This window comes from Hemitrygon akajei, chromosome 11 (genome assembly GCF_048418815.1).
Source record: "Hemitrygon akajei chromosome 11, sHemAka1.3, whole genome shotgun sequence".
Taxonomy (NCBI): domain Eukaryota; kingdom Metazoa; phylum Chordata; class Chondrichthyes; order Myliobatiformes; family Dasyatidae; genus Hemitrygon; species Hemitrygon akajei.
Window position 1 is genome coordinate 159311613 of NC_133134.1, and position 19075 is coordinate 159330687.

The following is a 19075-nucleotide window of genomic DNA, read 5'->3' on the forward strand; positions in this document are numbered from 1 at the left end:
GACAGTATAATGTTGTAGGCATCACTGAATAATGGCTGAAAGATTATAGCTGGGAGCTTAATGCCCAAGGATACATATTGTATTGAAAGGGTAGGCAGGAAGGCAGAGGTGGTGACATTTGCTCTGTTGGTAAAAAATTAAATTAAATCATGAGAAAGAGGTGACATGGGGTCAGAAGGGGTTAAATCATTGTGCATAGAGCTAAGGAACTGCAAGGGTAAAAATACCCTGATGGGGGTTGTATACAGATCCCCCCCCCCCCAAACAGAAGTAAGGATGTGGCCTACAAGTTACAGTGGGAGATAGAAAATGCATTGTGAAAGGGCAATGTTACAATAGTCATGGGGGACTTCAATATGCAGATAGATTGGGAAAATCAGTTTGGTGTTGGATCACAGGAGACAGAATTTCTAGAGTTCCTACGAGATGGCTTTTTAGAGCAGCTCATGGTTGATCCCACTAAAGGATCAGCAATTCTGGATTGGGTGTTGTGCAATGAACCAGAATTGATTAGAGAGCTGACGGTAAAAGATCCCTTAGGGGAAATGATCATAGTATGATTGAATTCACCCTGAAATTTGAGAAGGAGAAGCTATAGTCAGATGTATCAGTATTACAGTGAAGTAAAGGGAATTACAGAGGCATGGGAGAGGAGTTGGACAGAATTGATTGTTAAAGAACACTGGCAGGGATGATGGCAGAGCAGCAATGGCTGGAATTTCTGGATCAGAAGGCACGGGATATATATATATATATATATATATATATATATATATTCCAAAGAGGAACAAGTATTCTAAAGGAAAGATGACACAACCATAGCTAACAAGAGAAGTCAAAGCCAACAAAAAAGCCAGAGAGAGAGCAAATAATAGAGCAAAAAACAGTGGGAAATTAGAGGATTTGGAAGCTTTTTAAAAACCAACAGAAGGCAATTAAAATTATTAAAGATAGAATATGAAAGCAAACTAGCCAGTAATATTAGATAATACCTGAAGTTTCTTCAGATATATAAAGTGTAAAAACAGGAAAATGGGTTTAAGAAGAAAATGGATTAGCCATGATAAAATAGTGGAGCAGATTCAATAGGCTAAATGGCCTAATGCTGCTCCTGTGTTTTATGGTCTTATGGTCTGTCTTGCCTCAATTCATGCATGTGGAAGCATTGATTCATACCACCCTTTGGAAACATGCGTTGGAAAACGAGTTAATGATACCCCCTATCCTAACCTCTCTTCTCATGGCTCCTTGGGTAAGGAAATCCATTTTAAAGGTTTACAAATGATATGATATGAATTAATATGTTTCTTCATGTTATGAGACTGAAGACTAATCTTATTCTGTTTCAGTTACTTCCCTGGCAACGACATGGTGAATTTTTCCTCCTGGTTTATGTTTTCCTTCCCTCTCGCGTTCATCTTTCTGATCATCGGCTGGCTCTGGATCGCTTTCCTGTATGGAGGATTCGGTAGAAGGTATCTGGAGGAACAAATGAAATGGAAGCAATCCTGAGTTGAAATATTTCTTGTGTACTTATGGTCCAAGTTTTAGCATGTCCATCTGCCCCCATCTCCAAACGTTATCCCTACTGATATAATCAGCTGAAGGAACTCAGCAGGCCAAACAAAATCTGTGCAGGATTATGCAACTTTCCAGCAATCTATTTCCACCCACAGATCAGAATCAGAATTGCTTTATTGCTTGTAGGTGAAACATAACAAAATTGATTGTGGTTCATAAAACACAGGCAACGCAATAGCAACCAACAATTTACAAGACAATAGTGCAATCAACAATGATCAGAATGGTCACATGTGCAAATGTCAATAATTAAGTAAAAGTGGACATATGAACAGACTCGATAATTATCAACAGAACAAGGAGATCACAACAAACCATTTAGTGGATGTTGTGACAGTTGTGACATTTAGGGACAGTTAGGGTATCACAACTGAGTGAGCTGGATATCTACAGGGAAGAAGCTTCAGAAAGGATGTGTAGTCCTGGAGGTGGACTTGTAGCACCTCCCTGATGCATGGCTTGACCCGCTGAGTTCCTCAATCTGATTGGCTGCTCCGGCCACTTGTGTTTCCTTTCTGCTGCCGATATTGAACAAAGTGTGGGTGGGAACTAAAGCCTCAGCTGGACCTAGTGGTTCTCTTTGTGACTCATTTCATGCATATCTGTAAATTTATATAACTCTGTAACCTACTTGGAATCATTGAGCACTACAGCACAGAAAACGGCCCTTTGGCCCAGATAGTCTGTACCAAACTAATACTCTGCATAACAGTGTAATCAACTTGCATCCAGACCATTGAGCCTCCTATTGCTCCTGTCCATGTACTTACCCAAACTTCTCTTAAACGTTGAAATCAAACTGCATCCGCTGGCAGCTCATTCCACACTTTCAACACCCTGAATGAAGAAGTTCCCCCTCAGGTTCCCCTTAAACAGTTCACTTTTCACCCTTAACCTATGACCTCTAGTGTCTCCCAACCTCAGTGGAAAAAGCCTGCTTGCATTTACCCTATCTATAACCCTCACAATTTTGTATACCTCTAACAAATTTCCCCTCGTTCCCCTACACTTCTAACCTATTCAACCTTTCCCTATAACTCAGGTCCTCAAGTCCCAGCAGTGTCCTTGTAATTTGTGTCAAGGTGTATCTGAAAGAATAGTTCTGGGTTCTGAAAAGCAAGGAAAAAAGAAATGCAGATGCTGGAAATCTGAAATAAAAATAGAAAATGCTGGGAATAATCAAACAGCATATGTGGAAAGACAAACAGAGCGTTGCTTCATGTTCATGAATATTCATTAGTTTCAGGCTTACCTGCTTTGATTTGAAAATCATCTAATGAATTCCACCAAAATGCTTACTTAGGCTACGTCCACACTAGACTGGGTAATTTTGAAAACGCCAGTTTCGCATAAAAACGATAGGCATCCACACTTTGCGTTTTTGAAAATATCTCTATCCACACTGAAATGGAGATTTCAGCGAATCTCCTCCTGCTGCGCATGCGCAGGACACATCTACCGAAAACAAGCGACATGTTTGGTGTCGAATCTCGCTGTGAAGACGGTGCGTGTTTGTTCAGTTACAGACTAGAAAAACTTAAACGACAGGCAGCTGTTGGCTCTTGAGCAGGAGGACTTAAAAGTGAAAAAAAAACAAATACCAGAGCGTACGGCAGCAACCGACAGGGAGTTCACGGACAGATTGACCCGGCTGATGACGAACATTGAAAAACTGACTAACTCTGTTGCATTAATAAAGCCCCTTGTTAAATGTATAAAACATGTCTGTATCAGTGTTATCTTGTATTTCCATACAATGTTACATTAGGCTGTTACACATCTATTGTCAGAGAAGTACTTGCATAAATAGGTAAACCACCTTCATACGAGCAAGGACAGAAAACAGGGCAAAGTGAGTATACTTATTTATTCAGTAAGTTATGGGTCAAAGTATTTGGTGAGTACATTTCTAACTCTTCTGGCTTCAGTCTTCAGTCTCGTTGTCGTCTGTTCTGAAATTGTTAGGTTGCGTACAAGAAAACAATGAAATGGCGCGCTGACGTCACAATCTGTTCCGGCACAACATGACAGCATTTTTAGATTTCTCCGGTTACCCCGTCCACACTGCTCCGGCCAAGTGGCGTTTTCAAATTTACACACCCTGGAGAGCATTTCTGAAAAGCTCCAGTTTCGAGGGACGAAAACGCCATTTTAGTGTGGACGGAGGGTAAAAACAAAGAGAAAAATCTTCGGTTATGGATTTATCCAGTGTAGTGTGGATGTAGCCTTAGAGGAATACCCTTACAAAGCCAACTTGTTAAGCTTTGTAACTCCAAAGTGTAAAACTAATTGAAAGAGAAGCACAAAGCCAGAACCTGCATGGTTTAGTTTTGTTTTCACTTTAAGTGTGGCATGTACAGGCAGTCCCCGAGTTACCAACTTCTGACTTACAGACAACTCATACTCATGAATGGAGGGAGGAAAATGCCATCTGCCATTTTAAGTCGTTGCCGTTAACACTGTGTTGAGTGTGTAACTTTGTATTTGGCTTAAATATTTCTTAGCAAGATTCACCCTGATCCCCCTTTTCCAGTCAGCACCACCCCACTTGTCCCATTTAACCTGTCTCAGTGCGGGTGGACTTTAGGACTCAGAGCGACCCGCGGCTGCTGCTGTATTTTTTTTTATTAAGTGCGATCGTGAACAATAGCCAGATCAGAAATGTTGATCGAGTCATCTAGTTCCTAAAGAGAACTCTAATTGGCCAATCAGACGGTTCACTGCTGCTCAGCGATAGAACATAAAATCTGCAGTTTTCTGTTCCATTGATGGAAAACGATCACAATTGAAAATAAAGTGGAAATAATAAAGCGATTGGAGAGAGGTGAAACATCATCGGTCATTGGAAAAACTTTAGGCTACAGTCAGTCAATGATCTGAACAACTTTAAAGGATACAGGTAAAGGATAAAGTGAGAATAATGGAGCATGTGAAAGGCCCTGCCCCGATGAAAGCTACAATTATTACTAAGTAACGCAGTGGTTTAGTTATTGAAATACATATGTTTCTTAAGTGTTTTATATGCATAGAAAGGTAAAATATATACTATATACTAAGACAAATGTTTGACAAACTGATGCTAAATAATACCGGATATATCAGTTCCGACTTACGTACAAATCCGACTTAAAGACGGACTCGAGAACGGAACTTGTTCGTAACCCGGAGACTGCCTGTACTTATGATGTGGTGGCATGATGACGTATGCCATTTACGTAGTTTTACATATAACCTGTAATATGAATTATTTAAAAAAACAATGCTTAATCAAACAATATATTTACAATATTACTCAAATATTAAATACACAACTGATCTAAGTTATAGGGAAATGTTAAATAGGTTAGGACTTCATTCCCTGGAGTGCAGGAGAATGAGGGGAGATCTTGTACAAAATTCAGGCAAATGCATGCAAGCTTTCCCCCTCAGGTTAGAATTAGAAGTCATAGGTTTCGGATGAAAGGTGAAATATTTAAAGGGAACCTGAAGGGGAACTTCCTCATTTGGAGGCTGGTGAGTGTGTGGAACGAGCTGCCTGTGGAATTGGTGGATGCATGTTCGATCTCAACATTTAAGAGAAGTTTGAATAGGTACATGGATAGGAGGGGTATTGAGGGCCATGGTCTGGGTGCAGGTTGATGGCCAGCACAGACTAGATGGGTGGAAGGGCCTGTTTCTCTACTGTAGTACTTTGACTATATAATGATATAACAATTACAATATAAATATATTATGAATTCCATTTTAACGAGTTATTTATTGACTTCTTACAACTGGGCTTTCTCCTGTTGTTTGGTGGAAGGTTGTTAAACACAATAATAAGATTCAAAGATAAAATAAACAAAGGTATACAGAATTCTCAGTATAATATGTTGATCTTTATAACCTAACTTAGACCATGGTTTCAAAAGTTTTAATTCACTACCACCCTGTTGGTTTCTGTTCTGAAGCTTAGCTGTATATGTCGGGGTGACAATTCTTGAGTTTCCTTTTTTTTTCCACTTTCTACCCCTTCCTTTTAGGTCATGTGGCAAGAAGTCAAGCGATAGTGAGGCCCAAGCCAGGGTGAGGGATGTGATAAAGAGCGAGTACAATAAACTGGGACCAATCACGTAAGCATGGATGATCTACAACGCTGACTTGTTTTTGTCTTTTCTCCTGTGTTGTCGGGCTGGGACATATTAAAACATTTCCCCTCCAGTTTCCTGAAATCCATGCAGCATTTGGAATATGTGTTTAAGAGTAGTCACCCTGCCTGCAAAAGGTTGGCAATTTATTATCCGTAACCTATGTTGCAAAGTGAGGTTGCCACCACCAATATAGATGCAATTACTTTCTCTCTCTCTCTCTCTCTCTCTCTCTCAGCTCTCAATTGTAATCACATCAATCCAATACTTGGTCTCTGTTAAATCTAATAATTCTCATTCCCAAAATCACATTCAATCTCCACCATAACGAGCAGGATTTCCCAGTGGCCTCCAGTTTCAGTTCGACTTCCCATTCCCATTCCAACATGTCAGCCCATGGCCTCCTCTACTGCTACAATGAGGCTACTCTCAGGATGGAGGAGCAACACCTCATATTCCATCTGGATAGCCTCCAACCTGATGGCGTGAACATCGATTTCTCTAACTTTCGGTAATTTCTCTCCCCTCCACCTTCTCCCTTTTTCATTCCTCTTCCTCTCACCCCTTCTCCTCACCTGCCCATCAGCTCTCTCTGGTTCCCTTCACCTTCCCTTCCTTCCATGGTCCACTCTCTTCTCCTATCAGATCCTTTCTTCTCCAGCCCTTTACTCCTTCCAGCTATCACCTCCCAGCGTCTTGCTTCATTCTCCCTCCCCACAACCTCCACTCACCCACCTTCCCTCTCACCTATTACCTTGCTTGTACTCCTTCTGCTCCCTCCACCTTTTTAACTGCAGCTTCCTCGCCCTTCCTCTCCATCCTGATGAAGGGTCTCAGCCCAGAATGTCAGCTGTTCACGCCCCTCTATATGTGCAGCCTAATTTGCTGAGATCCCCCAGGATTCTGTGTGTGTTGCCCTCACATTCAGTGTAACTTCTATTAGATATACAATTGGTTCATTGTGTGCCGTGTCGTACTGTATGACGTGGGTGATCATGCTCTTGATCATGACTGTTCTTGGTAAATTTTCCTACAGAAGTGGTTTGCCTTTGCCGCCTTCTGGGCAGTGTTTACACAAGACCGGTGACCCCAGTCATTACCAATGCTCTTCAGTGATTGTCTGCCTGGTGTCAGTGGACTTGTGATGTGGAGCAGCTGCTCATACAACCATTCACCACCTACTCCTACGGCTTCATATTGGGGGTAGGGGGCTAAGCAGATGCTACATCTTGCCCAAGGGTGACCCGCAGGCTAGCAGAGGGAAGGAGCACCTTACACCTCCTTTGGTGGAGATGTACCTCCATCCCACCAGCTACAATAGATGTAGACATCCTGTTATCATTATACTTAAGAGTCAGTTACTTCACCAGGAGAATTCTTCTGAAATTCTGTAGTAAAGTGGGGAAAAGAGTGGGAAAACTGAAGGATAGATGTGTTGTAAAGCACCTTCTGGGAACCAATGACTGGGAAAGGCACACACAGTAGAACTCATGATATCCAAGAAAATTAAGCAACTTCCTAGTTGTATCTGGGTGGTGAGAAGAACCCCATGGTCCTAGGACAATCACGCTCATGGAAAGACCATGATCGCCCACGTCATACGACACAGTACATGGTGATATCTACTATGGCACCAAATCCATGGGACAGATTAGTGTAGTGTTGATGGAGTGACCTCTTTTGGATGAAGTCTTAAATTAAAGACCTGTGCGAAGACATAGGTCATCTTGAGTAGATATAAAAGCTATACCAAAGAATTGTAGGACAGATTTAAGCAGTGTCTTAACCAGAATATGTGTTTAAAAAGTAGGCAGATGCCTGCAAAAGGTTAGCAACTTATTCAGTTTAAAATCTTTTTTATTAATTATTATGGAAGATTAACAAAAAAAAATACATTAAGTCAATATGTCATTATGTGCAATAAGGAATTAAATTAGCAAATAATAGATTAACAAAGCTAAGCAATATATCAATAATAAGAAGAAAAAATAAAGTGTTAAGAATTTTTTTGAAAGTAAAAGAAGGAAGAAAAAGAACCCCTACTAACTTAAAAAAAAACACCCTGGAGCTATACATCATACAAGCTTCCATAAAAAAAACATCAATCCGCCAACTCAAATCCATTTAAAGAAAAATCGGAAGGAAACCATATTAATGAACTCAAATCAGATGATAGTAGTGGGCGGAGCAGAAGCATCTTTCCATTTCAACAAAATAGCCCTTCTGGCCAATAATGTAACAAATGCAGTTACATGTTGGTCTGATGGAGAAATACCATGAATATATTGAGGGATTATACCAAATAAAACTGTCAATTTATTAGGTTGTAAATTAATTTTTAAAACTTTAGAAATTGTAGAGAAAATAGACTTCCAAAAATGTTTCAGTACAGAACACGACCAAAACATATGTGTCAATGTGACTGTCTCGGTTTTACATCTGTCACACTGACTATCAACATTAGGAAACATTTTAGACAGTCTCTCCTTTGTCAAATAGTAATGATGTATGCTTTTAAATTGAATTAAAGACTGATTGGCACAAATCGAAGAAGAGTTAACCAACTTCAAAATCCGCAACCAATCTTCTGTTATCAGGGTCATGTTAAGCTCTCTCTTCCAACCTTGCTTAATCTTAAGTGAAGGGTAATTGTGCTGTTGTAACAATAAATTATAAATTTTCCCAATAAAACCCTTCACTAAAGGATTCGTTTTTAAAATAATATCTAACAGGTCAGAATCTTGTATATATGGAAAATTACTCAAGTATTTTTGTAGGAAGTGTCTGAACTGAAGATATTGCAGGAAATATGAATACAAGAGAGAGTATTTAGTTACTAATTTCACAAAAGACATCAATTAGCCATCTTGGAAAAGATCCGTGAAGGAATAAACTCACGGAATAACTCCTTTATTCCTCCAAAGAAGAAAGGTAGGATCACTTAATGAAGTTTAAATAAATAATTTTGATAAATTAAACTAAAAAGTTTAAATTTTTTGAGATTAAAAAACTTACAAAACTGGAACCAAATTTGTAATGACTGCTTAATCACAGGATATAATTTAAATTAGTAATTTTGGCCAGTTGTACAGGTAGAGAAGCTCCTAATAATGAGGTTAAGTGAAACTGTTTCACAGCATTCAGTTCCAAATCAGCCCAAGGTGGTCGTTCATTTCTATCAGCTCAATACTGTAACGTATATTAACAGCCCAATAATACATTCTTAAATTAGGCAAAGCAAGACCTCCATCTTTTTTAAATTTCTGTAAATGATATTTACCAATTCTTGGTCTTTTATTATTCTAAACAAAAAATGAAATAATAGAGTCAACCTGATCGAAAAACTTCTTAGTTTAAAAAAAAGGGATATTTTGAAATACATTTAATATTTTGGTAAAATCATCATTTTAACTGCATGAATTCGGCCGGCTAACGAAAGTGTAAGTGGTTAGCAACTTATTATCGGTAACCTATTTTGCAAAGTGAGGTTGAGATCTCCCAACCAGCATCATCGACAAATAAGTCATTTGATTATTGTCACATTACTATATGCATAGATTACCGGCTCTGTTTCCTACATCTCTATAACGTGAACATTTTATTGTTTTTTTTAAATTTACATGCAGTGCGGAATGAGCCCTTCCGTCCTTTCGAGCCGTAATGCCCAACAACCCCCCTATCCCCCTTACAATGGGATTAATCCCTTTACAATGTCCAATTAACCTACCAACCGTTACATCTTCGGACTGTGGGAGGAAACCGGAGGGAATTCACATGGTCACGGAGAACGTACAAACTCCTTTCAGGCAACGGCGGGAATTGAACCCAGGTCACTTGTACTGTAAAGTGTAGTGCTAACCACTACGCTACTGTGCCACCTTGATTTCAAATGGATTCATTAGTGCATAAAATGCATTGACCAGTGTTCATCCAGTACCTGGTTTGGGGGAAAAGATTGCTTTGGAACGTTCTGAAATGTTTTATAAATATGTGTTTGTTCTTCTCTCCAGGTTTGCAGAGAGGGCAGTTGCAGTTTTCTTTTTCTTATTTGCGGCTATGCTTTTCTCAAGAGATCCAAGGTTCATTCCCGGATGGGCCATTTTGTTCAGGAAGGGGTAAGGAAAACTTCTTTCTAAGTTATTAAGCTGAAGTGCCAAAGTAAAAATATTTTGAAAAAAAATGCATAGCAGAAATGGAGGCAGAAATTGGTCATATTGCCTTCCAGTTTTATCTGATAATTTAATAAAAATCATGGCTGTCCTTCGTCTCAATTTCAGTTCACACCATTGATTTCTTCAACAGTCAAAAACCTGTTAATCAACAGATTTCAAAATATTCACAGACTGAGCATTCACAACAAAAAGAGTAGAAAATTAAATAAGATTACACTTGTCTGAGTAAAGAAACTTTTCAGTATTGTTCCAAAAGTCCATTCCTCTAGTGTGGGTTGACCATCCACAGATGTTGCTCGACCCACAGAGTCGTTCCAGCAGTTTGAGAAAAATTCCTCACACATATTTGACTGAAATTCCATTTCCTCCTTCCTCAGAGGTGGAGTCACCAGTAAAAATCAACTCCCTTCTCTAAGCTTTGTACAAACTCTTTTCCAGCTATATATCTGACGCGGTGACTGGAATGACGTTCGTTATTGTACTGTGCTTCTTCCCATCCCAAAAGCCTTCGCTGAAGTGGTGGTTTAATCCAAAAGGTACGTCAACTACTTTGACCAAATTGTGGAGGAGATGAGACTCTTGGAAGGAAATAGTCAGGAATGTGGGAGATAAACAATCCCAGTGCAGTTTGAGCCAGGAGTTACAGACACAGAGGGGAAAACCAAAAAAAAACACAAGAAAAAAGGAGCAGGAATCCATCAGTCAATATGCTGGCCTCAATTTCTCGCACATGGATGAAAGAAAAAAGGCGGTCTATGTGGGAGGGAAGGGTTAGATTGATTTTGGAGTAGATAAAAAGGTTGGCTCCAACTTTGTGGGACAAAGTTTTGTTCTGTAGTGTACTATGTTCTATGAAATTTCCCTATAACTAATTCCTTAATTTCATAAGATATTAATCCATCTCCACTTTAAATATACGGATTTAAACAGATTTCTATGTAAAAAGCAGTAACGTTAGAAGAACTGAGAAACTTGGGCTTCTGTGGGGGGAAAGGGAAATTTTTTTAGGTTGATGACCTGTTGCCAGGAACTGGACAATGACAGAAGGGAGTGAGGAGGAGTGAAAAATACAGAAGTATCTTGTATGGTGCAACACGACAGAAATTCCATGTCACATGGTGTGATGGTGCAAGGCAGATGTGGGTGGGTTTAGAAACAACGGGTGGAGGCCACATCATGAAGCTCATAGTATTACAGGAAAGATTCTAGCATGGATAAAGCAGCAACTGTTTGGCAGGAGGCAAAGAGTGGGAATAAACAGAGCCTTTTCTGGCTGGCTGCCGGTGGCTAGAGGTGTTCCACAGAGGTGTACATTGGGACCGATTTTTTTTTTACATATATGTCATTGATTTGGATGATGGAATTGATGGCTTTGTTGCAAAGTTTGCAGGTGACAGGTAGTTTTGAGGAAGTAGAGAGGCTACAGAAGGGCTTGGACAGATTAGGAGAATGGGCAAAGAAATGGCAGAGGGAATACAGGTTTGGGAAGTGTATGGTCATGCACTTTGGTAGAAGAAAGGAAAGGCTGACTATTTTCAAAATAGAGAGAAAATACAAAAAATGAGGTGCAAAGGGACTTGGGAGTCCTTGATGCACCATCAATAACTCTCTGAGACGTGAGGCGAGATATCGGCTTTTATTGACTGGAAGAAAGAACAAGCAGCAATTGACCACCACACTGCATCCTGGAGACTGAGGGCAGGGCTCAGGCTCCAATCGCCTTTATACCGGGGTCCGTGGGTGAAGCCACGGTCTGTGGGAGGAGCCACAGGAGCAGTCAGCAGGGGGGGCATGTCCAGACAGGTATATGTAGTTCACCACATTCACCCCCCCCCCCTTTGTTTTAAAAGAGAGTCCCCATGTGGCGAAGTTTCTTACAAGTATATTTACAGGTTAAGTCTATCAGGTGGTCGAATCTGTCGCTGCGATCTACGTAGCACTGGTGGTGATTGCACAGGTGCCGGAGGTGGTGATTGCACAGATGCCGGTGGTGATGATTGCACAGGTGCCGGTGGTGGTGATTGCACAGGTGCCGGTGGTGGTGATTGCACAGATGCCGGTGGTGATTGCACAGGTGCCGGTGGTGATTGCACCGGAGACGGAGGTGGTGATTGCACAGGTGCCGGTGGTGATTGCACAGGTGCCGGTGGTGATTGCACAGGAGTGGGTGGTGGTGATTGCACAGGTGCTGGTGGTGGTGATTGCACAGGTGCCGGTGGTGGTGATTGCACAGGTGCCGGTGGTGGTGATTGCACAGGTGCCGGTGGTGATGATTGCACAGGTGCAGGTGGTGGTGATTGCACAGGTGCCGGTGGTGGTGATTGCACAGGTGCCGGTGGTGATTGCACAGGTGCCGGTGGTGATTGCACCGGAGACGGAGGTTGTGCTGGTTCCGGCCTAACTGGAGGTGTCAGCCCACTAGGCGACAGTGATCCCTCACGCGTGTGTGAAGCACCTGGTATATGCGCGTGCGAGACGCCTGGTATAGGAGTGTCGTGAGGAGTCTGTGTAGGGCTCAGTGTGCGCAGTGTCACCTCGGGTACAGGGTTCATAGTTACTGTGGAGTGTTCGGGGTAGTGGTCTGCTGCTCCTGCGGGCGCCAGGTCGCGGACGGAGACCGTGTCCTCCCGCCCATCAGGTAAGACCACCTAAGCATACTGGGGGTTCGCATGTAGAAGGTGAACCCTCTCGACCAGCGGGGAGTATTTATTGCTCCTCACATGTTTCCAGAGCAGCACTGGCCCTGGGGATGTCAGCCAAGCCGGTAGGGTGGTCCCAGAGGCAGACTTCCTGGGAAAAGAGAATAGGCGCTCGTGAGGGGTGGCATTGGTGGACGTACATAACAGGGAGCGGATGGAGTGGAGTGCCTCGGGGAGGACCTCCTGCCAGCGAGAGACCGGCAACCCTTTTGACTTAAGGGCTAAAAGTGTGGCCTTTCACACCGTGGCATTCTCCCTCTCCACCTGTCCATTTCCCCGGGGATTATAACTCGTGGTTCGACTAGTAGCAATACCCCTAGCCAGCAGGTACTGGCGCAGCTCGTCACTCATAAAGGAGGACCCTCTATCACTGTGGATATAGCAAGGATATCCGAACAGAGTGAAGAGCTGGCGCAGGGCTTTTATGACGGATGTGGTAGTGGTGTCGGGGCAGGGGATGGCAAAGGGGAACCGCGAGTACTCGTCGATAATGTTGAGAAAGTAGGCATTGCGGTCGGTGGAGGGAAGGGGGCCCTTAAAGTCAACACTCAGTCGCTCAAAGGGGTGGGTGGCCTTGATAAGTTGTGCCTTTTCAGGACGGTAGAAGTGCGGTTTGCACTCAGCACAGACTTGGCAGTCCCTGGTCATTGTCCTGATGTCCTCAAGGGAGTACGGCAGGTTCCGGGCTTTCACGAAATGGTAAAATCGGGTGATCCCCGGGTGGCAAAGATCTGCATGGAGGGTGTATAGCTGGTCGAGCTGTGCGCTAGCACACACTCCCCGGGATACGGCATCAGGGGGCTCATTGAGCCTCCCAGGCCAGTACAGGATATCATAGTTGTAGGTGGAGAGTTCTATTCTCCACCGCAAAATTTTATCATTTTTGATTTTGCCCCGCTGCTGGTTGCTGAACATGAACGCAACCAAGTGCTGGTTGGTCAGCAAGGTGAACCTTTTGCCGGCGAGATAATGCCTCCAGTGCCTAATAGCTTCAACTATGGCCTGGGCTTCTTTCTCCACCGCGGATTGCCAAATTTCAGGGCCTTGAAGGGTACGAGAAAAGAATGCTACTGGCCTGCCTGCCTGATTGAGGGTAGCAGCCAGTGCGAAATCGGAGGCGTCACTCTCTACTTGGAAGGGAATGGTCTTGTCCACCGCATGCATCGTTGCTTTGGCAATGTCCCCTTTAATGCAGCTGAAGGCCGCACGGGCCTCGGCAGAGAGGGGAAAAGTGGTAGACTTGACCAGGGGACGGGCCTTGTCTGCGTAATGGGGGACCCATTGGGCGTAATAGGAAAAGAAGCCCAGGCACCGTCTGAGGACTCTGAGGGTGGTGGGAAGAGGGAGTTCTAACAGGGCCAATGACCCCGTTCTCCACGACATACCCAAGGATAGTAAGTCGGGTGGTTCCGAACACACACTTGTCCCTGTTATAAGTAAGGTTCAGGGCTTTGGCCACTTGGAAAAATCGTTGGAGGTTGGCGTTGTGATCCGACCAGTCGTGACCACAGATGGTGATGTTATCCAGATAGGGAAATGTGGCCTTCAGTTGGCACTGGTCCACCATCTGGTCCATTCCCCTCTAGAAGACAGAGACACCATTCATGACACCGAAGGGGACGTGCAGGAAGTGATAGAGCCTGCCGCCCGCCTCGAAGGTGGTGTAGGGGCGGTCCTCCGGGTGGATGGGGAGCTGATGGCAAGCGGATTTTAGATCAATGGTCGAGTACACCTTGTACTGAGCTATCTGATTGACCATATCCGCGAGGCGGGGTAGGGGGTACGCGTCAAGCTGCGTGAACCTATTGATAGTCTGGCTATAGTCCATGACCATCCTATTTTTCTGCCCGATCCGAACAACAACCACCTGGGCCCTCCAAGGACTTGTGCTTGGCTCAATGATCTCCTCCCTGAGCAGCCGCTGCACCTCTGACTGAATGAAGGCCCTGTCCCCCGCGCTGTACCTCCTGCTTTTAGTCGCCACAGGTTTACAGTCGGGGGTCAGGTTGGCGAACAGTGGTGGGGGAGGGATCCTGAGGGTGGAGAGGCTGCAAGTGGTGTCAGTAGCGCAGCTGTCAGCATTGTGCTGGGTGGGATGTGCGGGTCGGTGTGTGTGTGGGGGCAGTAGTGGGGTATATGACGAAGTCCCACAAAACTGAGGATTCCTGACAGTGAGTGGTGGGAGGGGCCCGTCATACTCCATTGTCACACTTTTCAGGTGGCTCTGGAAGTCCAGCCCCAATAGCACAGGCGCGCACAGTTGAGGCATGACCAGTAGCGCAAAGTCCCGATATTCTGTGCCCTGCACCACCAATGTCGCTACACAACCCACCCGGATGTCTGTGGAATACGACCCAGAAGCCAAGGTGACCCTCTGGCTTACTGGCCGTGTCACGAGTCCGCAGCGTTGCACCGTGTCCGGGTCAATAAAACTCTCAGTGCTGCCCGTGTCAAACAGGCAGCTAGTCCTGTGCCCCTCCACCAGGATGTCCATCATTGACCTTGCAAGCTGGTGTGGGGCTCTTTGGTCGAGGGTTACGGAGGCCAAAGTTGAACTGCCGTCTTGGTGCCCGGTAAGCACCAGTGGGTCGGGGGCGGGGCAATGTGGCGCCGACAAAGATGGCCGCCCCCATCCGGGCAGGCAAGATGGCGGCCCCCATGCCTCACACAAGGTGGGCATCAAGATGGCGGCCCCCATGCCTCACATGCAGCGCTGCCCGACCCCGCTCGTGGTTCAGACTTACAGACCTTGGCGAAATGGCCCTTCTTCCCGCAGCTGGAACAGGTCGTTTCTCGGGCCGGGCAGCGTTTTCAGGGTGCTTTTTGAGTCCGCAGAAGTAACACTGCATGGACTTGCGACTGGCAGCAGCTGTGGTTGGTTTCGGGGAGTTCGTGGACTCGCGACTGGCAGCGGCATTGGTGAATTCGCTCGCGGGAACCGGCGGTGGCAGGGTCTGAGGTGTCCATGGAACCGGCGGGGGATCGCGTGGCTGGACAGCATCAGCGTTGTGCAGAGCAGCCTCCAGCGTGTCGGCCGTCTCAATTGCCGAGCGTAAGGTAAGATCGGCATTTTCCAGCAGCCACTGGCGCACGTACACTGACCTGATCCCCGTAACGAAGGCGTCTCTTACCAGCAGCTCTGAACGCTGCTCCACCGTCAGTCCCTTGCAGTTGCAAGCCTGCACAAGTGTCTGTAGGGCTCGGAGAAACTCCCCGCTCGACTCGCTGGTTCACTGTCGCCGCGTCGCTAAGCGATGTCTTGCGTAGACGGTGTTCACCGGCCACAGGTACTGTCGTTTGAGGGCGTCCAGTGCCCCTTGGTAGATCGGTAGGTCCCTGATAAGGGAGAATACCTTCGGACTTACTCTAGATAGTAATATTTTGTACTTCGTGGCAGGCTCAGTCACTGGAATCTGTTCCAAGTATGATTGGAAGCACGCAAGCCAGAGTTCAAAGGCAAGAGCTGCTTCGGAGTCTTGTGGATCAAGGTCTAATTTTTCCGGACGTAAAATGCTGTCCATGTTTTAAACTTCCAGTCAATAAAATTGATGCACCATCAATAACTCTCTGAGATGTGAGGCGAGATATCAGCTTTTATTGACTGGAAGAAAGAACAAGCAGCAATTGACCACCACACTACATCCTGGAGACTGAGGGCAGGGCTCAGGCCCCAATCGCCTTTATACCGGGGTCTGTGGGAGGAGCCACAGGAGCAGTCAGCAGTGGGGGGTGTGTCCAGACAGGTATATGTAGTTCACCACAGTCCTTGTGCAGGATTCCCTGAAGGTTCATTTGCAGGTTGAGTCTGTGGTGAGGAAGGCAAATGCGATGTTAGCATTCATTTCAAAAGGACTGGAATATAAAAAGCAAGGATATAATGTTGAAACTTTAAAAAGCACTGGTGAGGTCTCACTTGGAGTATTGTGAGCAGGTTTTGATGAATTCGAGATCCTTGTCTCTGGGGGCTTTGCATGGTGGGTGGTGGGGGTTGATGCTTCTGCCGGAGCAAGTGGGGGGGGTTGATGCTTTTGCTTGGGAGGGGAGGTTTTTGGGCCTTGAATGTTACTCTAGCATTCATTCTTTGGGGTTTTTTTCTCTGTTCTGTGGATGTCTGTGAAGAGTAAGGATTTCTGGGTGTATACTATATACATTCTCAGATATTAAATGAAACCTATGAACCATTGGTGCAGATTTTAGTGATGGATGCTGTGATAACTTCTACTGTACAAAAAGACCACTCGACAATTTGATGGCCAAAAGAACATCTTTATCTGGGACGGCAAATGATATTTACAATACAGAGGCTTCCAGGTACCTCGTGCGGCATGGGTGGAGGAACTATATACAATGCATACTGGGAGTAAAAAGAGCGGAAGCAAAGACCCCGCCAACCCCGGATCCCGCCTCTTGCTACCAACAGCTTCCCGATTGGTATTAACTTACTTTTAATAATACTCACATTACGACACTTCTCCCCCTTTAAAATCCAACATTCCCCAAATGTAGAAGAACTGGGAAATAAAAACAGTGTTATCATTAGCAACAGGTTACCAATACAAAAACCACCTAAAAAAACGCGGCAAATTCAACATTCAATCTAACAACAACAAAAAAACTATCCAATCAAAGATTCAGTCTGTCAGGAGGTTTGCGAGGGCGCTGCGATCTACGCACTACCCCCGGTGACCCAGCAGGCACCGCTGGTGAGGATGTGGGTGGATCTGGTGTTGGGGACATGAGAGGGGTCTCTGTGTCCACGTGAGAATGTCCATCCTCTTCAGGGAACCCCGACCCCTCTGCCAGTGTCTCTCCCTCTCGCAAAGTCACTGGTGGACATGCTTCCCCAGTCGTCTGTCTCAACATTGGAAACTCCATGGAACTGTCTACCTCTGAGCCGGAATCATGACGCAGGCGCACATGGTCCTGATGTCTGTGGAAAACACGCCCATCAGTCAGCTTAACAACATAGGAGACTGGACCACTCTGCTTAAGAATAACCCCAGGGAGCCATTGCTGAAGTTTCTCACATAGACATTGTCATCCGGTTCTAACTGTCTCTCTCGCGCACATTAATCATGTCCCTCCTTCTGCTTTTCCTGCTTTCTCTCCACTTTTGCCTTCATGTCCGGGCACAGCAGGTCCAATCTCGACTTAGGCCTACGCCCCATCAGCATCTCTGCTGGAGTGCATGCAGTCGTAGTCTGTGGAGTGAGGTGGTATTTAAACAGGAAACGTGAAAGCCGGGTACTAAGAGAGTCCCCTGTTATCTGCTTCAGGCCTTCCTTCACTGTCTGAACAGCCCGCTCAGCCAAGCCATTTGAGGCTGGGTGGAAAGGGGCTGTCCAAATGTGACGAATGCCATTCTGCCGCATGAACTCACCGAACAGCTCACTGGTGAACGTCGGGCCATTGTCAGTGACCAGAGTGTCAGGCAACCCGTGGACTGCAAACACTTGCCTGAGTTTGTCTATGGTTGAGGGGGCTGTGATGTTGCTCATGATGTGAGCTTCCATCCATTTGGAGTGCTCATCCACCATTACAAGAAACATCTGCCCCATAAAGGGGCCAGCAAAGTCCAAATGTAGCCCAGACCAGGGGTAGACTGGCCACTCCCATGGGTGCAAAGGAGCTGGTGGTGGCCTGTTCTGATTGGTCTGACATTGCGTGCACGATTTTACCTTGTTCTCCAGATCCTGATCCATTCTTGGCCACCAGACGTAGGATCTTGCAAGGCTTTTCATTCGAGACACCCCTGGATGAGTCTCATGAATTTCCTCCACAATCTGTGAATGGCCAGGGGGAGGCACGATGACTCTTGCCCCCCAGAAAATGCAACCATCCTGCACACTCAGTTCGGTCTTGCGTTTGGCATAAGGCCTCAGTTCCTCTCCTTCCACGACTCTGGGCCAACCTGGTAAAAGAAAAGTCTTGACTTGAGACAGGACTGGGTCCCTCTCTGTCCATTGCTTGATCTGGGTCGCCTTTACAGGTGTCACAGACAGTCTCTCCAATGAAAACACAGTCTCTGGAGGCACATACGTAGTAACAGGCGTCTCAGGTAAAGGGAGTCGATTCAGCACATCGGCGTTTGCATTATCCCCACCCACTCTACACTATAGTATACTGGTAGGCTGACAATGTGAGAGTCCAACGCTGTATCCTGGCTGAGGCTAGCGGTGAGATGCATCTGGTCTCCCTAAAAAGGCTCATCAGTGGTTTATGGTCCGTATAAATTGTGAATGCACATCCATAGAGGTACTGATGAAAACGTTTGACTGCAAAAACAATGGCCAGACCTTCTTTGTCTAGCTGTGAAGATCCCTTCTCAGCAGCCGTCAGGGTACGTGAAGCAAAACCAATAGGCTTCTCTGAATGGTCCTCCATTACATGTGAGAGAACTGCCCCGACTCCATAGAGTGAAGCGTCACATGAAAGGGTGATCTCCTTGTCTGGGTCATAGTGAACAAGCAGCTTCGCTGAGTGGAGGAGTTCTGTC

General features: G+C 45.2%; 1 protein-coding gene across 1 annotated transcript in view; it reads left to right on the forward strand.

Moving 5' to 3' along the window:
• slc13a3 (solute carrier family 13 member 3) overlaps nt 1–19075 on the forward strand; it is a 65705-nt gene that overhangs the window by 24231 nt on the left and 22399 nt on the right. The window contains 4 exon segments of the mRNA XM_073062043.1: nt 1350–1475; nt 5604–5693; nt 9719–9823; nt 10319–10416. Of these exon segments, the coding sequence (XP_072918144.1) occupies nt 1350–1475; nt 5604–5693; nt 9719–9823; nt 10319–10416 (419 nt within the window).